Genomic DNA, 18286 nt, shown 5'->3' with positions numbered 1-18286 from the left:
AAATTTATAAATATATAAAAAAAATATATATATATATACAAAATACAATTTATAAAACGTTTATTCGTACATACATGTGTGCATACATATACGTACATCATATATATCTTTTATTGTCTCACAAAATCAATAGTTCCAGTTAAATCAATAATCACAATCGCGTTCTGCGGTCGATGTGCATTACCGTCTCGTATTTAATTAATATTAGAGTAGGCGCGTAATTAGATTTAATATTTAACACGATATGCCCACGATTCTTAAGCGCGGGATTAAGTATTAATCTCCAGTGACTATTATCGATTACCGGAGTGAATTAAGAGACAATCTGTATTAATAATCTATGACATCTAGCTTTGTAGCTACCGCCAACGTAAAATTATTCGGAACTGATGGAGATTCTACATTCTAAACATGCAGAATATCAACGCAAGACATCCAAGTAGGTTCTCGCACGTATAGCATGAATACAAACTACGCTACAAAGGCATCGTCGAGTGGCACTTGGATGTATCAAGTTGATAAGGTCAACGAGAGCTTGGATAACTCACTTCGGAAGACGTCAAGTAGCAGAGCCTCGAGTCGGTGCTCTCCAATGAAGCTTGTTGAACGATTCCGTATCTGCCATCTCGATCGGACATGTAGTCAGATCTGACGCTGTCCTGTCTGTCGAAAGTACCTCTGCAATATGCAACACATCCAACTGAATACCACGACACAAATGCCACAAAAGCGTACGAGATAAACGTCATTCAATTACAGACACACTCTCTTTCTCTTTCGCGATAGCTTTCAATTAAAAAATAATTTTTGAAAAATATATATTTCTTGAGATTATTCAACCAAATTAATTCGTAGTAAATTTTTCCTACATTTCTCATAATCTTTCGTGCATGTTTTACTTTCAGTACATATTTTACTTTCAGCTTATGCTTTATAAAATATTAAAGAGTAGAGAGCTGTGTAATCTCTGACGTTACACATAGGCAACCATTTTTTAATTATTTCATATATAGAGCGTGTTTCTCCATTTATATAATGAGATACAAATTTGAGTTATATCAAACTGGATCGTATCTTACTGCGCGATCAGTGAAAAATTTTTATTAGTGTTTGCAGTGTATTGCAAAAATTATATATCTAATGTTCCTATTGCTAATGAAAGGGATTGCTAATATTAAGATTAATAAAACCGTTTTTTTTTTTTTTACGACAATAGAGAGACCGGTCGAGATATGCGATAAAAGCAGGAGGGAAGCGCAGAGCACAATGAAAGTATGGAAGACAATGCGAACAATATATGGCAACAAAAGGTAGATGGTAGCGAATGAACATCAACTATAAGAACACTAAAGTACAAGTACGCATTGTGCCAAAAGACTCTTTTAACTTTTAACTACAGATATTTATATTTTTGCTGCGTACTCACACATTTTTAGAAAAGCCATTGATTGATTAATTAATACTAGATGATTCTATATTTTTTAAATGCAATAAAAATCTGAATTATATGATAAATGTGATATGAAAAATGTTACAGTTAAAAATTATGAACATGTTCGAAAATTATGAACATCTTAGATAACTATTAATGATTTCTTCTGTGGCGAAGCTACGTGTCTTGCACCTTCGCCGACGATTATACATAATCGAAAAAAGTTTTCAAAAAATGACAAATAATCATAAAATTTACATAGATATATTTTACACCTGCGTTCATCGTACAATCACCAATCATGTTTGCACCATAAAATTCGCAATTTCTTCCGGACATCTTTCCCTACATTCTACTTGTAATAATAAATCTCTTGCGCATTATCCTTCTTTGAAATTACTTATAGCTACAGGGAGAGTTGCTGCTCGGACGTACAACTAAAAGTAAAATCCGATCAAAGAATCTATCTTTAGAATCTCGTGTTGAGATTTTTTTCGAGGATCCCGCACGAAGAGATCGTCGATTCAGTAACTTGGGCCACGCGTGAGGGATTTGCCTCCCTCACCTTTGCTCGAGCGAGTCAGTCCGGTTGGACTTGTAACCGCTGTCGTTGAGACTGCCCTCGTGTCTCAGGGACGGTAGAGAATCCCAGGGTGATTCTCTTTTGTGTCCCGAGTAGCCTGGATTTATCGAACTCGAAGCGCCAGAGCCGAAGGTCGAGCTACCCGACTGCCATCCGTCAGAATGTCGGAACCATTGTGCGCGCGCGGACTCCCCGATGCAGCTGGCGCATCTGCAAGTATCGTGCATCATGTAGATCATATGGTTATATACGGTACATCACGTAACTGCCGTATTTCGTGAAAAAAAAAACCCTTGTATTTGTATTTAGAAGCTCCGCTTCGACACTACGTGAATAGGCACAAGTTCTTGCAGTTCGAGTAACATCTGTATACAATATCATTTGATAAATTACGATACAAAAATAATTGCGTAAAAGGATATTTGACTTGTACAATCGAGATTAATAGAGTAAAACGTTAACAAAGTACGAATTATTTTTTTCAGTGTTGCGTTTCTTGTTTGTAACAACATTCGACATATATCCGCAGAACACAAACTGACAATAGGATTACATCAATGTTATAATCTCCTACTCAATAATGTAACTATATAATATGTGTTACATTTATATTGTTGAGTGAGAAATTATAATATCAATGTAATGTTACTGTTTGTGTTCTATGGGTGAGAAATTCCGAGCTCGAATAACAATTCATTTATGACTCTCCCTTCGTACCTCTGCTAGTATCATAAATCGATTGCTAAGATCAGTTAGAAACAGACTAATATCTCATTTCATTTGTACACAACAATCCACTAAACACGAAGTAACAGTAACATACACAAAATGTTATAATTTCCTCATTCAACAATAATTACGTTCAGCAGAGAAAGCCTTGCAATTTGTAATATTTTTTAATAGAGTGATCTTGTCCTTAATTGGCTTAGGGCCGATTGCACTAACATTGAACTTTGACTTTAAGCGAGGCTTGGAACTACCTCGGTCTCTCTCTTCCCTTCTTTCGGGTCTTTAAAACGAAATAAAGTTTTCAGATACAGTGTAGTCGAGCTTTATACATTTAAATCTAATGAGAAACTCGTTAGAGACGCATTCGGGGAGACACTATTAGCGCTATTTGTGTCATTCGATCTTTGTTTAACATCTAATAAACAACATGGATCTAAATATAAGCTAATCAAGGACAAGAGGAATCAAGATCAATCATACCAAAGAACTTTCCAACAATTGCAAAGCTGCTTTTTCCACTAAACGCAACATTGTAACTGTTACGTACGTAAAACGTGGGTTATATTACGTTTATACTGTTGAGTGAGAAATTACGATGATTAATGTAATGTTATCGTTACTTTACGTTTAGCGGGGAGTTCTGTCGAGCTTTCAAAAAAACATCCAAATTATCGAGAGAATTTATTTCGGCAAAAAGTAAACGCCTCTTCTTGCCGAACATCATTGCGTAAACAATATCCAAGTACAAGGGATTAAATGTGTTATCCGTGTTCTATGCACGGACGACGCGCAGAGTACCGTGCAGGTACGGGTGAGAAATCCGAACAGAGCACGTCGGTCTTCGTGTCGTCGTCCTCCTCGCCGAGCAGCTGGAACTTGACGTGCTTTTTGCTCCGCGACTGATCCCCGGATCCGTTATCTATGATCCGGTAGAACACCTTCTCCGGCAGTTTCGGCATCTTCGGCACTTTCTTTGACTCCCGCCGCCTCTCGAGCGATCTGTATTTGCGTTGCAGATTGTAGCTCATTGTTGCGACTTAACTGAACTCCTCCTGACGTCAAGCAACGTTCGCGTCAAATCGGATATATTTACACCGTGGATCAAGCCGACGGTGACGTCGATCAGCCCTGTAATTAATTCGATGTTTGCACTAGTTAACGAAGGGATGATTATCGCCGGTGCGTCGAAACGATGATTGTTTGCCGTTCGCGGCGAACAACAGCGAAACAATTATTTCCTCTCGTTCTGTTTTTCGGGCCGGCCGACAATCACGCGCGGCACGAAATAATTATCGTATTCGCTTTCAAAGCGTCGTTGTTTGCATAAATGGCCGAACACATCGGCGCCGAAGTAATTATTATACTTCCGTTCTCGCGCGAGACTGACAGCCGCACTCTTCTCGACGAGGCGAATTATTCTCCTCGATTTCTTCAAACTTTTATTTAAAATCTCAATGAGAGATCCAGCGGGATAGATATCTTCCTTCCAAAAATATCCAAATGATTTGATTTCCGTGTGGTGTTCCTGCTGTCATCAACGGTTCACGTAGATTTACTTCCCTTCAGACATTTCGCACTTTCATTCATCACCACCCAACTGCAATTAGTTTATATAGCGGCGTTCGTCAGCGACGTTTCTTCGTGCACTTCATATTTATCAAAGATTCACGTCAACAACTTGCACTCGGCGCATCACAACGCAACCATTCCGACCGTCACGTTACATCTCGCACCAGGCTAGGATACGACACGACGCGAGACGCGCGCAATTTCTTATTGTGTAAACCCCGTTCTCCGATCCGTCCGTCGAACGCGACTCGATGCACCGGAAGTCACTCGGCAGGACAATCGCGCGCGGGCGAATCTCTAATCGCGCCCGCGTTTCTTTCTTTCGTCGGTGCTCGACCACGGAACACCCTTCTTCTTCGTTCTCACCGTCCAGCTGAAGCCCACTCGCGGGATTTCTATATTTATCACGGTACGCCTCGCCACTGACAGCCGCCGTCGCTGACCCGTGATGCACAACGCGCCGGCAACCGGCGGGGATGATGATGCATGCATGCGCCGATATTGGCCGAGAGCGCTCTATCGAGAGGCGTACCTTCGATAGACCTCGATAGACACCACGCGACGCCCGTCGACGCGCGTCGCCTATCGATATCCCTCACGGCGCACGTGACATTCTTTTTTTTTTTTTCCCTGCGCCGCCCGCGGGATATCGATAGGCGATACCACATCCGGTGATATTATCCAGGTCGCCCTTAATGGACGAGCACGTCTCATTGACCACCATCAGCGGCCCGCAGGGCGCAGCTCTTTTAAATGTCAAAGTCTCGCAACGGCGACTTTCGCGCCTTTTTCGATGCGCACCCTTTGGCAACCGAAGGGGCGATGGCTATTATCGGGCCTTGTCGCGCGCGTCCGCTTTAATTAACGTAATCTTGTACTACTTGTACGAGAAATATTCCAATGGAACGGGCGAAATGTGTCAATGAATCGATTAATGCAGATTATACGAAAATTCCAGAAAATGCTCGAAAGATAATTTCAATCTCGTGAGAATAATTAAAAAGTAATTGGAGTTAGAGAATCGTTTGGATTTCTGCATAAAGTGATATAAAAGTGATTATAAAATCATATATCTAACGCACTGCTTTCAATGGACTCCTAATTACGGAGAAAATATTTTTACTGAATAATCAATGAGAAAAATAAGATTTCGCATATTTCATGTTATTTTACGTAAATCGAACATACGTTTCTTCATTGATATATACAACTTATACAAGACAAGGATTGTACATAATTTTTACACGTAATGGTAAAGTAGGTATAATAAAAGTTTTTTTCTTCTTCGTCTATATATATAATATAATTTTTACACGTAAAATACTTTAAACTTGAGAAATCTTATTCTCTTATTCAACTAGACAATTATATTTGCATAAAAAGACGTGTGATTTATTCTTTCTGTACCATCCAGTTCAGTCCAGTTTTTATTCAGACGAATGAAAGCGCGATGAATTAAGCGGAAGCATGAAATCCTTTACGGCGCAAATGCTGATCTTAACGTGGATTGGAGCGATAATTTACCTAGAATTGTAGTCGCTGAGATAGCCGCGATCCCGATCGGAGTCTCGCTCTCTCTTCTCTCTCACCATCTCGTTGCGATCACTGTAATAGCCGTCTCGGTCCTTGCTGTTCTGTCTTTCGTTGCAGTAGCGGTACGACAGCGGCAGGGTCGACGACTTGTTGGAATTGGAACCTGTAATCATGATAATTGGTTACGAACGAAGGATACGATACTCATGTATTCCTTCAATTCTCAGCATGCGATCAACTTACGTCTTCGTGAAGCATGAGGCGTGCGCTGAACATTCAACGGTATATTTTCCGCAAATTCTGAAAAACGTAAAGACTCTCCTTTTAATTATTCATAGTGTGACGATATTTTACAATTAATCATTTCGATAGTTTCATCTTAATAAAAGCTGGAAAGGTTAAAGTTAAAGTGTAATTAATTCGTTCGCTTGAAAAGAAGACACGGGTCGGTAGGATACACAAAAAGACTATGTTTCTTGATCACTAGAATAGCACATAATTATCCTCCTGAAATTTAATTTCTTAAATGCCATGTTATACAGAGTTTATATTACATTAAAAAGAAATCTTACGAAATCTTCTGCCGAGAACGCTTGTTACGTTCTTTATTCTCTTACGATGCAAGTAATATCACAACGGAATACACTTCTTAAACAAAATTCCACATCAAAGCGACGATTTTAAGTGATTGATAATAATTACTTGAAAAGTAATTTTTTAAAGAAATGGAGGAAAATAAATTTTTATAATAAAAAAAAAATGCATTCTTTTATCATAAATATTAATTAAACTTTCAGTTTAATTAATGAATATTAATTAAGCTGCGTTCTAAGCCAGAAAATTCATAAAAAATTACTAAACTAAATTTGACTTTTTCCGTCAAAGATAAAATCAAGCTCTCACCCAAGTTCTCCATGCTCTGCGTAAGTAGAGCCTCAAACGTGCGCAGGCTATAGCTCTCTGCGTCCATGCCTTTGGCGAGAGTGTTCCTCAGATGCATTTCGTATTCGAGGAGCAGCCGGCTGGTCGGGCTGCCCGGCGTCGACACCGACTGCATGCCCTGTTGATATGTCTGGCCGCCGTTGCAGCGGCGGGAGTTGCAGTGGTTTGGCTGCTCCATGTCGGAGTTGCCGTTCGACGAACTCGGCGTGGTGGCATAGCACTGGTTGTCGAAGATGACATTGTCCGAAGGCGGCGACATGTCACCTGTGCACCGATTACGTTCCGAATCTAAGTACGTCCTGCCTCTGCCGCCTGCGGGCAGAGAGGTGCAACCGAGAGTGCAGGATGTACGACGGACGTGATGAGACGTGCGGCGCTGATCAATGGGCGAGACGTGTCAAGTTAATCGGGAACGGCGAACGCGTAACCCGGGAAGCGGTCGGTTCAAGAATGAACCACGAAGCCGACGTGGAGCTGACAGGACAACCACGTTGTCTCCTAGTGCGCATGTTATGTAAGGTCAGGAGCAACAAAATGTTAGGGGGTGCCTCAAGAAGTGGTGGGTGACCCCGTGACTTTCATTAGAGTGCAGCCGGCTGGCTGCCGCATTGTGCGTTTTGTGCGCATGTTAAGTTATGCCGAGGGTGTAACTAAAGGTTATAGGGACTGATGGACGTCATAGGATCAGTCGCCGATTAGTTGTAGGGACTTCCTATAGCGTTACGCATTCGCCAGTATTATGGGGTCAAGCAAGGGAAGAGACCACGTGCCAAGATCGATCACGTAATTGACGATGTGAACTTTGTCACCTTTTTACTTTTTGCTACTTTAAATCACGCCCGATTAAATCTTGTCATTTTGCGATAAATAACAATTATGTTATAATTTTTCAAAAAGTTGTGCGAAACATTTCGTATTTTTAGGAAAAAGTTACGTAATCGATCCTTCTTCAATTGCTTTTAAGCATTTTCCTTGTTGAGAACTTTATCCGAGATTCGTGATAATTTATTTTATAGGTAATTATTCTTTAAATTTTTTCAAAATTTTAATATTAATTCGAATAATTTTATAGAATTATTAATTAATTATCTCGATAACTTTGATAACGTTACTCCACTTAAAAAATTTAACATATTTTAAATAACAAATTATAGCGTATAAAACTGATAAGATATTTAAACATTAATCACATTTCATGAAATTAACAAAATATTTAAACATTAATATAACACACACACACACACACACACACACACACACACACACACACACACACATTCGTTGATTCATTAAATCCAAATAGTTAAATATTATTACATCGTAGACATTTATCAATTGCAAATGTACAGTGAAAATTTAAAATGCCAGGGCGACATTGAAACGATTAAAAATTACTTAAAAAGATCACGAGAAGAAATTAACAGAAAATCAGTGATACGTGGCAAGAAGAAATCGTACCGGAGTATTGCCGACTCATGTCGTGGGCGCTCCTGGAACTCTGGAACTTGTTGTTGTAAGGCGCGCGATACGGATGCGCATAATTCTCGTTGTCAATCTCCTGCATCATGTACTTCTGATTGTTATTGCTCGGATGGTAGTGATAACTGTGGTGGCTGTGACGTTTCCTCGTCATCTCCGGTGACGTCACCGGGCTGTCGATACTCGGCATCGGCTTTAGCATACGTTTTAGGGTATTCGAATCCAGGCTGATGCCGCCGTTCTGTGCATTCTCGATCCGCATGTCGTCGGTGCTCTTGCTCTTCGACCTGTGACCGTGATTGTTGTTGACAATGTTAAAGAGATTGCCGTTCTGCATTTCCAGTTCAGTGTAGTCGGCCGACTTGGTGTGATGGAGCTGCTCTTTGCGCAATGACTTAATTTGCAAAGTGCCACCGGCTTGGGTGCCTTCTGACTTCAACATCTCAATGCCGTTCTGCTGCGTGGACGTGTCCTGGCTTTGCTTCTGTTTCTTCGGCGATATCGTAGAACCTTTTTCGTCTGGACTATCGATCTATGGAATGGGCAAATTAATAAGCTCAAAATAGTGTTTCTTGATTTTGATAATGGATATAATCTATAGTTGTAGTTTCTTTATGAAATGTTTAATAATAATAATAATAAATAATAAAAAAATAATAATAATAATAACTTTATTTAATCCTTCAGTGCCATTTTCGTTATGGCATATCTCAGATTCCTTTTGCTTTGCTATGTTATAACTTTTTTATTAATAAAAATATATACACGGAAATTATAACAGTTACGTTACTGTTAAATATTTTCTGTTAAATTAACATTTTGCTCGAAATACCGTCAAAGAAATAATATTTCATTATTAAAAAGATAATAAAAAATAAATACAATTCTTCTAAAATGGTTTAATACCTCAATTTTTTTAACATCATTAAATTAAAATATTAAATTATTTAATAGAAGAGTATAATTGAGGTAACATAATTAAAAAAAAAAAAAACAGAGAAAACGTCAATTTGTTTACAAATTTCAAATTTGTTAATTTTGAACGTAATGACTAATGAGGAGGATGCATATGCTGAGATCGACGCTTGCCTGCGATCCCACTGTGACCGTTCCGATTCCAATGTTGGCAGTCTTCGGAGTCGTCTGACATGTCTCGTTCTGCTTCTCCTTCTGCTTGGCTGAATCGCCGGCCTTTGGTGTTTTCCCGGGTGTCGCACTAGTATTATTAACGTTGTCATAGAGAGACGCGCTGGATGTGGCCGCTGTTATCTTGTCTCGTCCCGGCGTCATGTCCATTTCCGTGGATCGTCCTATGGTCCGTGGAAGTGTAGACGGCCCTAAAATAGCATGGAAAAATTATAAATTATAATATAATTAATAAAATCATGTCTATTAATTTATGTGTGTTGCTATTATTTATTTGCCACAACAAAATTTTTCAAAAATATTAAGGTGTTCTATCTATCAAAATCATATATACTGTAAAACAAGTATGTAAAATTACATAAATAATATGTGCAAAAATTACGCAATTTATAGGGAAAATATATAAAATTGTGCGTTTTTACAAAAAATAAAACTTTTACTTCTAATCTTATTATAATATAAATATAACTTTGTATAAAATAGAAAATTACACAAAAATAACAACATGTTTTATAGTTTCTAAAATGTATAAATTTTTATAATATTGTACAATATAATGTAATGTAATTGTATTATATTTACATTTTACATTTGTACGTATCAATAACATAATTTAAGAAAGATTGTACGTAATTTTGTTTACAAATTATTATGTAAATATTTCAATAAACTTCAATTGTAATAAATTTATTTTTGAAAATTGTTTAATTACTATAACAAAAAAGAATAATTTGATTTGTACGTAAGTTGTAACTTTACATTCATATGTAAATGCACATCTTTAATAGTAGGTCCCCTAAAATATAATCGTTGTAATTTTACATGAATATTGTTTATAGTATAGTATATACATTATAATGAAAAATAATGAAAGAAGAAACCACGTTTTATAATTATTTCATTCCAAATGATATAGAAATTAAAATATAAAGAAACGTAAAATATAAATATATAAATTATATATTATAAATATAAAAAAATATTTCGTAATCGCACGTACCGCATGGACTTCGGTATCTGGTATCTTGGCTGCGCAGTCGGGCATATTGTTCCGGCGTCATACAGGTACACTGAGGTTCCCTGGATCGGCTCGGTGAGGCCGGAGTCGACAGCGGCTTTCGGCGTGTTTTGATCTTCTGCTTGTTCGGTGGCTCGAGCTTCAACGAGTAAGAAGAGGACGCTTTCCTTGAAATCTTGAACGATGGTGACTGTATGGAAAATTAACTAGTGACTGCAAATGACCTAAGAAGTCGAATGGGACTTGTATCGGACTTGTTGTGTGTCGCCCCTAAAGTATCTCCGCTCAACTTCCTTGCGCGCGACCCGGGAAGGAGAAAGGAAATATAGGCGGAGAGACGCACTGAAGAGAGTGATAGCGAATAGGATTGTGGCGATGATGTATAATGTAACAAAATGCGTGTCTCAAGTGTAACATCACTAAACTTACGCAGCATTCTCTGAATTGCTTTGCGTCTATGGGAGACGTAAAGTTCAGCCCCCACGTATCATTTGTCACTGTATCCTTCCAGTAGACAAAGCACTCCGATGCTTGGCCGATACGCGTACCTTAAACACAATTACGTCATATTAATTATCGCAAGATTTATTCTCTTATTAAACTCCACAACTCTTGCCACCTTCAATTGTCGCGATATTATTCTGAAAGTAAAGTCAGTTTGCGAAGACAGACAACTTTGCAATACTTTTTTTTACGTTGTTGTTCTTCCTTCTATAAAGAAACGAGATTTAATTAGAGTATCTTAAAATACATGTTGTAATTATGGCTCACCTGGCTGGACCAACCGCACGTCTAGAATCTTATCGACCTGGCTATTGTACGCGGTGATATGGAAGACGCATTCCGGCGAGTCTTGGATGCAGGTGATGTTCACCGGGACCAAATCCTCGGACACCTGCTGCCATTTGCTCCCACCCCCGCTCGAGTTTACATGGAACACTTCGGCCCACAGCCTAAAAACTCTCGTCATTACATCGTGTATTACGCCAACGTAATGTTTTTCAAACATCGATACACTTAAGGAAAGTTCTAAGGAAAGAAAATAGTAGAGCAGGCGTGACACAAAAATGAGAAAAGAAACATGAGAATGGTCCATATAATCCAGAGTATTCGATTTTTCGCTATATATCTTTGTCGATAGTCGGTACTACGTTGAAATTGCATAAAAATATTTCCGTATGACGTCGGTCGTTTTATTTTCAAACGGATAAAATAGAAATCATCACATGCGTCGGTGGAAAAACGCATATATATCACGTGCAAGCTACATCTGCATTTACCGCGTAAACGTCGAGCTTTTTCTGCATTAAAATTACACGATCCGTAGATATTTATTTTTAATTCCGAAGAAACGATATCCATTGAATTTTGTACATCAAACCAGTGGACGAGAAGGTAATGATACTAAAAATACTAATAGTCATGCGAAGCGTACGTGTACGGGTGAAGTGTATAAAAGTAGATAATATATATAAATATACACGTGAAAGTGTGCATTTGAGAAGTATAAAAACGAGAAAGTATAAAAGTGTAAAAACAACGTGGCCAGGGAAAAAGTATTCAAGGCATAATTTTTTTTTTATCAAATGAAATCCAGGCTAGTAGCACAAGGCAAAAATGCAAGGCAGAAAAAGAACAGTGACTTCTGTTATCGAAACGTAAAGCGTGGTTTTCTTAGTGCGTACTATTTCTCAAAAGCCCGTTCAGGAATATAAAAGAGAATATATCGAGATCGCACCAATATTATTTCAAGTTAATCAAGCGTATCACGATCCGAATAAGAAAAACGAGCTATCGGCCGTGATGAATGGGCTATCAGCTCGAACAACCGGACAAAAAACAAAAGAGAAAAACAAAAGGAAGGTGAGGACCAAAGACGTAAGTACCGTCAAATAAGACAGCGAGAAGAAAGCACAGCGAGAGAGATAAAATTGGAAAAAAAGGAATTTAATAAAGAAAATATGAGACAGTCTGGGTGACGTGAATAAAACGCGACGTCTGATGCGACGTTCAGCTGCAAAGGTATATAGCTTCTCACTGTGCTACGAAATAATATATCAAGAACGGATCTTTGTATACTGCATTTTTTAATAAACGCTTCAGAGCGCTTGCTAAAATAAAACCAATAATCATTAGAATAATATTGTACTGTTAAAAATGTCATAAAATTTAATGTACTTTTTAGTTACATAAATTAAATTCAATTTTATGACACTAAATTAAATTTAATGTATCTGCAACTGAAAAGTATATTTGTGTACATGTACATGAAATTTAGTGTGCTTTCGTAAAATAAAATTTTACGATGTTTAGTATATTTTTTTATTAAATTTTATGTAAATTTGCATAAAATTTAATGTAAGTAAACGTTAAATTTAAGTTACTAATAACTTCATTTTTATTGACAACATTAAATATTTTTAATGTATCTATCTTAAAATTTGTTTCTATTGCATATTACGGAAGCAAATTTCTGTTTTTTTAACAGTGTGCGATAAAATATACTAATTGTATTTGAAAAATTTAAATTAAGCTCTCGTGAAACTATTTTCTACACAAAATGAATTTTTCTTACTGCTACGTACATTAGGTTTCTCTAGATCGACAGGAAAATAAATGTTTAATTGAAGATCCTAAAAAGAGACATCGATACATTATATAAATGGAAACTCATTAATTCCAATCGCGTGTGAACGTCACGATCTTATTGCATGACTTTTTAACTGCTTGAATTGTTATCAGACAAATGTAACCATATAATAATAGTACTATCTTTTTTAATAATTTATACATTTAATAAATTATTATCTACGGAAACAAAATTTTATTCTCATCGCCCACATGTTTTATTCTCATGCATGTTAAGAAATATCAACAACGAAGCAAAACAGATAAAAGGAGAGAAGAACAGAGAGAGAAGGAAGAAAAAAAGAAAGAGGGGATAGAGACAGAAAGAGAGTCAGTATAATGCATACAGTCAAGGGGTGTATGGTAATCATTGAAGAGAAAGAGTGGTAACATGGTCGAATGGAGAGTGATTCAATGGTTGAATGGTATGGTATGCGCACCTCTTCCTGTCTCTTAAGCTTCCGCACCTGAGCAAGTGGCCAGTGTCACCCCTGCGTCCTCCGCCGCCGCCCATCCCGCCTCTGGCACCGGCCTGCCATGGGCTGTCCTCGTAACGATACGTCTTTGATCTGATTAGGGGTGCGCAACTGCAGGAGAGCTTGTTGCCCATTCTAACTGCTCTTATTCCGGCTTAGATCCCGCCACCTGCCTGTCCCGCCGCCACCACCACCACCACCACCACCGCTCTGCCTGCGTCACCACCACCCTGTACTCGTGATGCCCGTTCGTGTTTCCGGCTCGACACGCCTTAGCACGTATCCGCCCGTCCTGTCCTCCCCGTTCCTCAAGATATCCGGCCTGATCCTTCTCGATGCGTCTATATATTTTTCCCTTTCTCTGTCTCTCACGATTTCACCCCCTTTGGTTCCTCTTTGACACACTTTCGCGGGGGGAGGGGGGAGGGGAGGGGGGCTGGCTCGTACGGCTTGTCTCTGTCGACTTTTGGCACCGATTTCCACGACGCCGACCACGGTCGGCGGTTTGACGTTGCTTTTTTTTTGCGCGGTTTGATCCTTGAATTGTGTGTATTATTGGGAAGCACTGTGTGTAATAGAGACAATCCCAGAGTTATCAGAGAGTGGAAGGAGGTATCTTTATTGTCACATCATTGCAGACATCGACAGTCATCAGCTTGTCCCTAGCATGATTGCTGCAAACAGACGCAAATCGATTAGCCGTGAGAAAAGTGCATTTCAAACAACACCATTAATTTGTAAACTACTTATTTTCGCATGCAAGAGAATTATTTGTCAATTATATTAATTTTAAAATATTATAATTTTTTTGTTTTTATACAATATTTATTTATTTATTGTAATATGATACTTATTTTAATAAAACTATTATAATAAAATAAATACATATTCGATTTTATATTTTATTGTATTTATGGTATTATTTGCATCTATCGAATCAATAATGTATATTGTATACATATATTGCTTCTCACACTTTTTACCTCTATTAAAAATAATGATTAGTTAAACTAAAAGTTAAATTGTAATATATTCATGAATGTAATAATCGCATACAACTCTCTGTTATTATTCTAATTATTAATTCATTTGCGATATACTTTATAGTTATAATTTAACCTATTATTGCATGTTTTATGACATAAAATAATAGGTAATAAACAAGTTTTCAAACTAATATAAAATTATACTAATAGTAATATATTATGTGCTTTAATTTCTAGTTTCAAGTAGTATAACTGACGTTATAGTCAGACTGACTTTCCTTTCAGATTACTTTCCTTTTTCTTACACATAATTCAATCTTTCACAAATTAGTTACAAAAATGCAGCTTATTATTTAATAGTAATATTTATATATGCATATTTAAGGTAACAAATAATTTAAAATCTTTGTAAATATTTAACTAATCGCATTTAAATAGTAACATGTCTGACTTTGGTCAGACACGAACGTAAATTATTTATCGATTAAAAAATTGTATCCATAAGAAGTATTGTTTCCAAAGAAATAGAATAGTAATTTTAAAAATTATTAGTCGGAATTATAAACTTTCGTTTAGCTCAATACGTAAGTAGATGAGTTTTAAAACACGACTGACCATACACATGTCTCAATCACTTAGAAATCAGACTTCGTCAATTCAATTTACATAAGTTGTAAGTTTGTTCTCAAGTTTATTAACATATTAGCAATATTGAATTTTTCAGTAAACTAATTTATAACACCGTGAATATCTATCAGCTTCAGAGATGCGTCGGGGATCAATTAAACTTCGGTAAACTAAACCCATCTCGGGCAAACTTTAGAAAGGATGCAAGCTACCACTCGCCGTATTCATCCAGGCTAAAATTTCTCGACGTTAAATAACTTTAGCAACGTTCGCTCGGCTAGTTATTTTTTTTTTTTTTCATTCTCTCGCACTTCGTTCACGTTTTCATGCGACGTATACATTCGCGACATGCCATCGATTATAACGAGCACGATTTCATCGTAGCGTTCGGCCGTAATCGTCAACGTCAGAGGGGAGGTCAACAACGCGAGGCATTGTGCAGATGTGTCGCGGATAATAAAAGGGGTAGCGCCACCGGAGGGTTACTGAACCGCTCCTGTCGGCCACGCAATACATCATTTCTTCCGGGGATGTTCTCGACAATGCCGAAGTATCCTGGGCTCTCACAACGCTCATCTCGCAACATCCATCACGAAAGGATAGGGAATCCTCTGGATCCTCTGGATCCTCTGGATCCTTTGAAGCCGGATTAAAACATTCCTATTAGAGATATGAGTATAGTTGACAGTTATTTTCAACTGTGTTCTACATAGGTACAAAAATGGTACGCGAATGATCATTCCAGTCGTTAAAGATACATCCAGCGATCGTTCGTCGTTATAATATTAATTTTCTTGATAATTTCAAATGCCAATAGTTTTTAATAATTGTTACGATGGCTTTTTAACCCTCTAAGGAATGAATCTATAAATGTTGTGAGTTTCACAACGTTCGCTTTAAAATTTCATTCGGGATAAATTTGGGATAAATTCGAGATCTGTGCAGATTAAATCCGTGCAAATTAGTTATACTTAAGAACAGACGATGGAAAATGTATGTAGTATTGAACATTGAAATATGGTACTTTTACCCGCCAATAGTAAGCGTACTCGATATATATTAATAGTATATAATAAATATTGATAGATTCTTCACTTATTGCAAGTCATTTTTTGGCAAAAGTTTTTAAAAAATTGTTTTTCCTTTAATTACAAAATAATGATATCCTTAAAAGATTAACAACAAACAATGCTCTATGAATAGTGAATGCTACTCCATACAGTACAGAACTCCAAAGAACATCCTAAAGATTTCCAAAAGACAGTCTCGACATCCTAAGGATCGATGATCTCAAGATATCCTTCGGATAAAGTATGTAAAGACGGATTATCATATGTTAAATAAAATAGATTAGATAGATATAGTCCTTTTTCCATTAATTGGTCATCCACCTCTACAACCAACCAGACCCGATAAACTCGACACATTGTTTCCGCGCCTGGGGAGCCGAGCCGAAGGCGGAAAATTATTTTTAGACCGTCGGCTGTCGTTACCTAAGCTTTTTACATCATCGGGCCTCCGTCTGGGCAAAAGCGCGGATTCATGGACGGCGCGTGTATGCCGCTTAATTAGATGAGAGACCCGCGATTAGAGAGAGGATAAATGTCAAACGGTGCGTGCACCCATGACCACCGGGTCTCAAAGGATTAATTATGAGCGACGAAGACGGCGGAAAATCGCGGTTGTGTTTGCCGTCTGCAAAAATCACAACACTGCCGCCACTGCCACCGTCGTCGTTGTCGTGATAACCGGCATGCATGAACGGACCAAGAACGGTATATCGGGATGTGTAGAGAGGAGGAGATTGAGGAATTCTGAATCACCAGCGATTCGTCCGATAAATACGATCGGCGTGGGCGTAGTATCGAATGAAGGTACGACGGTGGGAAACCTTAGACGAGCCTGGGGGGTTCCCTCGTCACCCGACACAAAAGTCGGAAGGTATGTGTACCGTCCACGTAGACGTGAGTGTGAAGGTAGAAAGAGGGAGAGAGAAAGAGAGCTCTCTAAACACTATATCGATTTCGGTGGCGATGCGGTTACACGTCGTCCGTGACTAAACATGAATGGTGGGTGCACGTTCGTGCTTCCCGTTCGCGTGAAGCCGGATCTCCATACCGTTGTGTGTCCAGGTAAGCCAGAGGATTACTCGTTTTTATTTTGTTCAGCCGCGTTTGATTGGTGGACGTGCTGCTTGCGACAGTTAAATTCATGAATTTTTAGTAGGAGAGGAAATATATAAAATAGAATATTAATAAAAGAATTAAATATAATAAAATATTAATATTAATATAAAAGAATGAAGCTATTAATATACTTGTAGATGCGATAATCTAAAGTAATTTCAAAAAGTTCAAGTACTATAAGATATGCGTGATATAAATACATGGGACGTAATCGCGTAAATAAATTTGATTACTCTTCGTAACTCTCCGTCTACAATCTGAATCTATTTTTTTAGCACAAGCAAAATTTTATTCTTTTACTCCGAAATAAAGGAGGATGGAGTCCAGTTCGCCTCCTACTAAAATACTTTATAATAATTTGATAATGTAATTGAGATGTTGAAAAGTAATCCTAAATTTTTCCACATTTTTTGAAAGCACAGAATAGTAAAAAAAATTTGGATTGATAAAAAAAGACTTAAATTGCAGACGGAAGATTAAGATTAGCCTGTGTAATAGAAGCGTTTCCACCAATCAAACACGATTGATTAGAATGAAGATAAGCAATTGTTCTTCTCTTATTTACTCAGAATTTTGATAGGCAATTTAATGCGAATGGCGTGAGCGAAAAAAATTCATAGCGTGTTCACCGATATTAAAGTCAATCATCCATTTCGAGAAATGTAGAATGAGTTATACACTTTCCTTCCTAGGACTTTACAAGAGAGAAAAGGATTAATGCTTGGACAACCTTTCATGATTGTTATCATGATAATTATCGATTCATATAGCGGATACTTGCACGTGTCCAAATAGCAAGGTCTTTCGGGATCAGAATTGTTTCTACCCATAGCGATTTAATTAAATTGGAATACGAAATTATCAAATGCATTTCTTTCAAAGCATATTTACAATTTCCAAGTATATTTACAATTTAAACAAATTCATCACTTACTACAAAAGTATATACTAC

At 37.6% G+C, this 18286-nt stretch overlaps 1 protein-coding gene across 2 annotated transcripts in view; it reads right to left on the bottom strand.

Moving 5' to 3' along the window:
• LOC108754522 overlaps nt 1-18286 on the bottom strand; it is a 45065-nt gene that overhangs the window by 24692 nt on the left and 2087 nt on the right. The window contains exons 2-12 of one of the 2 annotated variants that reach the window (XM_018496899.1): nt 13500-14209; nt 11203-11384; nt 10861-10979; nt 10414-10621; nt 9357-9604; nt 8247-8799; nt 6750-7100; nt 6090-6146; nt 5838-6009; nt 1998-2225; nt 549-678 (exon numbers count right to left, since the gene is read on the bottom strand). In XM_018496899.1, coding sequence (XP_018352401.1) covers nt 549-678; nt 1998-2225; nt 5838-6009; nt 6090-6146; nt 6750-7100; nt 8247-8799; nt 9357-9604; nt 10414-10621; nt 10861-10979; nt 11203-11384; nt 13500-13669 — 2418 coding nt within the window. In that variant the 5' untranslated portion in view covers nt 13670-14209. The remainder of the gene's footprint in view (nt 1-548; nt 679-1997; nt 2226-5837; nt 6010-6089; nt 6147-6749; nt 7101-8246; nt 8800-9356; nt 9605-10413; nt 10622-10860; nt 10980-11202; nt 11385-13499; nt 14210-18286) is intronic. The other variant, XM_018496900.1, reaches the window with a different exon arrangement.

This window comes from Trachymyrmex septentrionalis, unplaced genomic scaffold, assembly GCF_001594115.1.
Source record: "Trachymyrmex septentrionalis isolate Tsep2-gDNA-1 unplaced genomic scaffold, Tsep1.0 scaffold8, whole genome shotgun sequence".
NCBI classification, from domain to species: domain Eukaryota; kingdom Metazoa; phylum Arthropoda; class Insecta; order Hymenoptera; family Formicidae; genus Trachymyrmex; species Trachymyrmex septentrionalis.
The sequence above is the reverse complement of the archived record's forward strand: the minus strand, read 5'-3'. Positions and strand labels throughout refer to the sequence as shown.